The 6,807-nt window shown below is 30.1% G+C and overlaps 1 protein-coding gene across 1 annotated transcript in view; it reads left to right on the plus strand.

The window, feature by feature from the left end:
• Positions 1 to 6,807, plus strand: part of LOC107456759 (cytochrome P450 3A27-like) — a 38,478-nt gene that overhangs the window by 29,859 nt on the left and 1,812 nt on the right. The window contains exons 7-8 of the mRNA XM_071184919.1: positions 4,611 to 4,756; positions 4,859 to 4,983. Of these exons, the coding sequence (XP_071041020.1) occupies positions 4,611 to 4,756; positions 4,859 to 4,968 (256 nt within the window). The 3' untranslated portion in view covers positions 4,969 to 4,983. The remainder of the gene's footprint in view (positions 1 to 4,610; positions 4,757 to 4,858; positions 4,984 to 6,807) is intronic.

Raw genomic sequence — 6,807 nt, forward strand, 5'->3', positions numbered from 1 at the left:
GTTTGTAAAATCACATGTAAATTTTCCAATTAACTCCTTCTTTCTCAGATTCATTGATGATCTATTAGTTATTAATTTTAACTATTTCGATATTCTAGACAAAGAAATTTATCCAGATGAATTTATTCTTAATAAAACAAATAATAGTAATTCTTCAGCAAATGTTTTAGATTTAACTCAAAATAAATGAATTTTTTCATTGGAAAGTTAAAATCATTTCTTTTGTCAAAAAGTTTAAGTGTAATTTTTCATTAATATTTAAACTCTAACTTAGCAAATAAAGTTTTTAATAGATGATGATAAATACAAAAACGATTTAATTTATAGCTATTTTCCTAGTCCATTTCTTAAATTGTATTTCAAAAATATTTTTAAAAAATTTGGTACATTAATCTTTGCTTTTTTATTTAATATTTCTGCTTTTAGAATGACCTCTGATTTTTTTAAGGTAAGAACTAACTATGATAAACTATTCTTAAAGACACTGGACGGAATAGTTCGGATGTATTACCTTTTACACTAGATTAATTAAATTTTTTTAAAGTAACTTCTTAATAATTTGTAGCCTCTTAAAATAACTTGAATTATTTTGATAGTCCAGTATAATAAACAGTTTATTATTATTATTTTATTCCTTTGTGTATTTATTATTATTATTATTTTTTAAGAAGGGAATGGGCTCCGGTTTATAATCTACATCCCCCGATGAATGCAGGTGATACGTGTAGAGTGTAGATTTTAAAATTATGCAAGGATGTATGAATGAAGGATAAAGTCTATAAACGGCTTTCTATGCATATGTGTTGGCTCTGACTTTTAAATCAATCACTTTATGAAAGATGGGACTGTGTAAGCCTTAAAATTATGTAAGGATGTATGAATGAAGGATAAAGTCTATAAACGGCTTTCTATCCATATGTGCAGGCTCTGACTTTTAAATAAGTTACCCTATGAGTAATGGGACGGAAGTGAATGATTTATTCCTTATTTTAGACTGTTAATTAAATTACAACGTTTACCAATCTTTTTTAATAAAAGCAATTGCATTTTCTTCTTATTATGGGTTTTATTAAATTATTTTTCAGAATAAATTTTTTTTACTAGTTTTTCTCATAGACGGCAGCACTAATATGTTACTTGCTTAAAATTGTTTCTTCGACCGAATATATTTTGTAATTTTATTTTATTCGATTCAAGCTATAAACACAGCTTTAAAGATTTTACCTCTTGGCGAGTTTTGTTAACTGTTTAATTAGTGTTTCACTTTTAAACCTAAACCGCGTTTTGCTACAAGCCAGTAAGTTTAATTACTGCTTTCTTTTACTTCATGCTATTTTTCAAAAAAAATTTTTGTGATATCGACGCAGATAAAGAATAATTTTTATCTTAGGATAATTATTCATTATTTCCTGTACTGTCGCACATTCCTGTACTATCGAATATTCCTGTACTGTCATACATTCATGTACTATCGTACACTCCTGTACTGTCGTATATTCCAGTACTCTCGTACAGGAATACCTCCTGATAAAAAACTTTACGTTTTTTCATGAAATAAACGTTACGTTTTTCTATGAAATTTCCTGTGAGTGTGCGTATGATTGATTATATAATATTTGTAAAGAATTTTCGGAAGCATAACATTGCATTTATTGTAATGCAAAAGAAAATAGACAGTAAAAACCAACCAAAGAATTATAATCAATAAAAGATTTAAAAAAATACAAAATATATTAAAATAATACAACTTAGTAATCCGGAGGGTATAACAAAATAACAAGAGCAATCGTATTTAGGAATTTAACTTAACATCTAAAACATATAGAAAAAAAAAACTACTTTAAAGTTGTTTTTCTATATGTTTTAGATGTTATTATAGCAATGTTTATAATAACAATCGGAAAAAACGTATCCAATCAAACTGCGAAAGATAAATAAAATTTTATACTGAATCTACTGACATAGTTTTTAAATACAAGTGCTTGAGGGAAATATTATTTTTAAGAAGATTAAATTATACTTCGGCAAAGAATAGAAAAATGTGAATTGAACCTCTATCGTCAGAATAAAGCTTTATAGATTTTTCAACTATTGTAATGGAAATTCTCCCGAATACAAAGGAAATTCGCTTTACTTGAGTTTAGGGGAAAAGCAAATCGTAATAACCAGCTAATATTTATTTTGGGAAAATTTAGAGGGATTTCAGTCTTTGAATAAATGAATGAGTCTCTTTTGTTGAATTATCTCCCCTTTAATGCTTATGCTCAGATTTTTTTTTATTTTCTGGAATTTTCTATTGCATGTGCCTACATATAGTGTAAATTGTAAATGGTAGTATAAAAATCAAATATTAAAACAAAGAGTTCTCCCTATTTTCACCCCGAACTTGTATTTTATATTCCGTAAATTATAAATTTTGATTTTACTTTTTATTTATTTTTAACTTTTTAGTTTTTATTTGTTTAATTTTTATTTTACTCATTTTTAGTTGCATTTACTATGATTGTATGAAAAATAGGGCCTCGATNTAGCATACCTAAAGGTAAAGAGAATCTATTTGATATCTTTAAACAAAAACTATTGAGATCATTAAGAAAGTATTTTATAATTTTATTGATTGATATATGGTAAATAGACCCATTTACCATATATCAATCAATAAAATTATAAAATACTTTCTTAATGATCTCAATAGTTTTTGTTTAAAGATATCAAATAGATTCTCTTTACCTTGATATCAGTATTTGATACCAGCATATCAGTTTATGTAACATTTATAGTTATTTTTTTCAAACGTACTTCTGTTTAAAAGTTACAGCTCAGCGCTAAATATATATATTTCTTCCAGGATCTAAGTACATAAAACCTTATCAAGCGTCCTAGGGTGGGTAAATCTCATCACCTCATATCGTGCTGATCACGTAGACCGCATTATTTTGTCGATCAATCCCGCGTCCATTAGCACATCTTCCATTGTTGTTGTTTTTGTTGTAGTTCATTTACGTCGCACTGGAGCTGCACAACGGGCTATTGACGACGGTCTGGTAAACATCCCTGAGGATGATCCGAAAACATGCCATCACAATTTTGATCCTCTGCAGAGGGGATGACACCCCTGCTTCGGTAGCCCCCGACGACCTGCACGCGATGTCGAGCACTTTACGGTAGAACAGTTTATCGAGGATCAATACCGCACACCCTCGGTCCCTACGCAGGCTGATCCAGGTGGTCTCCCACACGTACACTGACCGCAGCTTGACTTCGGTGATCTGCTGGGAACCGTGTCTTAACGATCAGTCCACTGCGGGACCATCTTCCATTGTTATGAGACTAAATTTGATAAAACGATTGCTATCTCCACTCATTCACTACGACGCAGTGTCACGTGATATCAAGCTCTGTTTTTCTACCTGGTAAAAGAGCACTTTCTATTTTATTTACTTTCATTATTATTTTAGCATTTGTCAGCTCCCTTCTCACTTTTTTTTTCTGTCATGCTATGCACCAGCGTTCACAACAACGTTGCTGGATCAACTCATTTTCCACCTTTTTGCTGCTTCGTCGAAAGAAAAAAAGAAAATGCTTCTCTCATGGAACGCTGAAGGAAAAGAGACTGGATGATTTGGATCTGACGCTGTGGTTTAGTTTTAGTTGTAAACATAAGTTATTTTGATGAAACTACGTCGCATTACGGGACAGGCGCCATTTTTTCAAAGACAAAACGCCATTCGATCCATTTAAGAAAATACTAAGATATTTTCATCCATTGCGAATATATTTAATTCGCATAGGTTACAGTTTTCTATAAGCAAATTGAAGAATTATTTCGAAAAGCATTAATAAAACATAATTCGAGAATAAAATATCACAATGCAGGATATTATAATTTTTTTTCTTCGGACATCTTGATTTTTAGTACAAAACCGCGTCTAGTTTTTCATTGAAATCTAGAGGTTGCGAAAAAATTGGAGCTTAGGGGGAAAGGGAATATTTGAAACCTTGCCTTCTTTTAATTCTCATTAAAGAACTAATTGAAGAACTATTTTAAATACATTGAAAGAAAAATATAGCAATAACATTAGAAAAATTTTATTTGTTCGCAATGCCAGAGATTTATGTGTAGTGTAGATAAGTTTCGAGCAATACCATCAAGCTTGCTCGAAATCAAGTGAAATATTTTAAGGGAGAGGGTGCGTTTCTTGATTTTTCAGTGGTTCCATCAATAGACAAGAAAACGACTTCAGCCGAACACACGTCACTACTCGTCACATTCATTCATCCACATATCATAATTTTGAACTATCTAGATAACGATCAATCTCCAATTCAATATCCCTTGAGGTATTGATTTGATACTGGAATTTAAAGAACTTTAACCATTTAATGCACGGAGATTCTTTGGCTATTGGGATTCAAACTTACGTTCTCAAGAACACGAACCCAATGCCCAACCAAGCTATCCCGGCGTGTAGAAGGGATGAGTTGAATTTGAGTTCAACCTTTTAATCAAGAGATCAATTGAAACTCTAATTTATCGTATTGTTTGCAATAATTATAGGACAAAGTTTCAATATGTGTTTGCTTCTAATTTTATTTGTTTTTTTTTAAAGGTTTTTTGATGCTTTTATATTGGACGTGTCTGCAAGTTCTATTTTTTCGACGAAAATCGATTCCTTCAATGATCCAGCAAATGTCTTTGTTCAACATGTAGTTAAAAATAATGGAATTAAGTTCAAATTGAAAATGAGCCTAACATGTAAGTTTGAATTAATAGAAATCTTCTGGGTTTGTTTCGGGGTTAAAATATAAATAATTTCCTGAAATATTTTTAATCCTTGTTTTATTTTCCTTTATTAAGTACTTTTCAACTCCATGGACTTTCTTGGAAAAATTGTCAAGGTATCTGGGCTAGATTCAAGCTCTTCTGAATTTTTTACTACCTTCGTAAAAAATATAATCTCTGAATGAAAACGAACTAAAGAAGTACGATTCATTTATTTATAATTTATGATTCAGTATCTTAAATGCATTTTTAACTAAGATTTTCAGCAGTTGTTAATGGAAAATACAAAAAATTATAACACTATGGAACAAATTTTTCTGATGTGCGAGATTTTTTTTAGCAAATCTTAGATACTTTCATATCACTGATTTCATGTCCGCAATCGGTTTCTCCTTCCAAACTACAATTTTTAATGACATTTTTAGTCTATAATTTGCCGCAAAAGTATAGACGCGTTATTACAACAAAAAGTCGCATAAATGTTGCGAAAAACGAGGGGAATCGGGGCACATCATCACGGTTCCATAAAAACCCATGCCCGGAAATGCCGTTATACCTTGATAGGGTTGCTAAGCTTTTATTTACTCTGTCTTCTGAATAATGAGTCATTCCACGCCGTTTTAATCCAGATAATGAGTACTCATTCCTTTAGAATTTGTCACACCTCCTATGGTATATAATGTTTCTAAGCATCTTAAAAAAATTTATAGATTAAAAATTGCATTTCATTAAAAATCTGAGGCCTTGGAGGAAAAACTAATTTTAAATTTGAAACTTTCACACCCGAACTAGGAAAGATCAAGTATTTGTATAAATGCAGCACAAAATTTATTCCCCAGTGTAAATCATGATTTTAAAGAATGCACTGCAATTATGCAAATATGGTTTTTTTTTTCAAATTTTCAACTTTTTATATTTTTAACAAAGATTAATACTTTGAAACTATCGCAACATTTATGCGACTAATAAGCGTTGGAAGAAAAACTCATTTTAGATTTGAAGCTTTCACGCCCGAATTAGGCAAAATCAATTATTTGCATAAAAGCAGAACAAAATTTATTCTCAAGTGTAAATCATGATTTTAAATAATGCACTGAAATTATGTAAATATGTTTTTTTTTTCAAATTTTCAACTTTTTATATTTTTAACAAAGATCAATACTTTGAAACTATCGCAACATTTATGCGACTAATAAGCGTTGGAAGAAAAACTCATTTTAGATTTGAAGTTTTCACACCCGAATCAGGCAAGATCAAGTATTTGAATAAATGCTGCACAAAATTTATTCCCCAGTGTAAATCATGATTTTAAATAAAGCACTGAAATTATGTTTTGTTTTTCAAATTTTAAACTTTTTAAATTTTTAACAGAGCTCAATGCTAAGAGGAATATTCATTGTAAGAAAAAAGATTCATTCTAAAAGAAACAAATTCTACTATTTCAATGAAGTCGTGTGAGGTTATTCATTTCTAAAAAATGATGATCATACCGGACTTAAGTCTCGATACAAAATGTGATAAAATTTTCACCATAATTAAAATGACTCTATACCGTCTTAAAAACCATTGATGGCAAATTTTCTTGCAACTGAAATTATAATTTAAATTAGAGTAAAATATGAGTTTATCAGATAAATCAAGAGTAAACTGTAGGGGAGAGTGGTGTCAATTGTAACAGGGTACGATTGTAACAGAGCAAAAATTTTGAGTGCCGGGATCTAGATTTGGTTCCTAGGTGGGGCACAAGGTGTATTTAATAAATCTACATATACACCCCTGCTGGCAACCATTTTTATATACTTTTGTAAGAGTTACATTACAAAAGATATTTTCAAGCTACGCAAGTACTTTTTTTGGTATTAGAATATTATATTGTAACAAAGTAATTTTGTTTAAACAAATAAAAATTATTAACCGAATATGTAAGTGATCACCTTAATTAACATTTCAAAAGAAAAATATTAGTTTTGTTAATTAACTAGCATTGTTTTTAACAAATGAAGCTGAAATGGCGTCTTGGGGAC

This window comes from Parasteatoda tepidariorum, chromosome 9, assembly GCF_043381705.1.
Source record: "Parasteatoda tepidariorum isolate YZ-2023 chromosome 9, CAS_Ptep_4.0, whole genome shotgun sequence".
Lineage (NCBI taxonomy): Eukaryota > Metazoa > Arthropoda > Arachnida > Araneae > Theridiidae > Parasteatoda > Parasteatoda tepidariorum.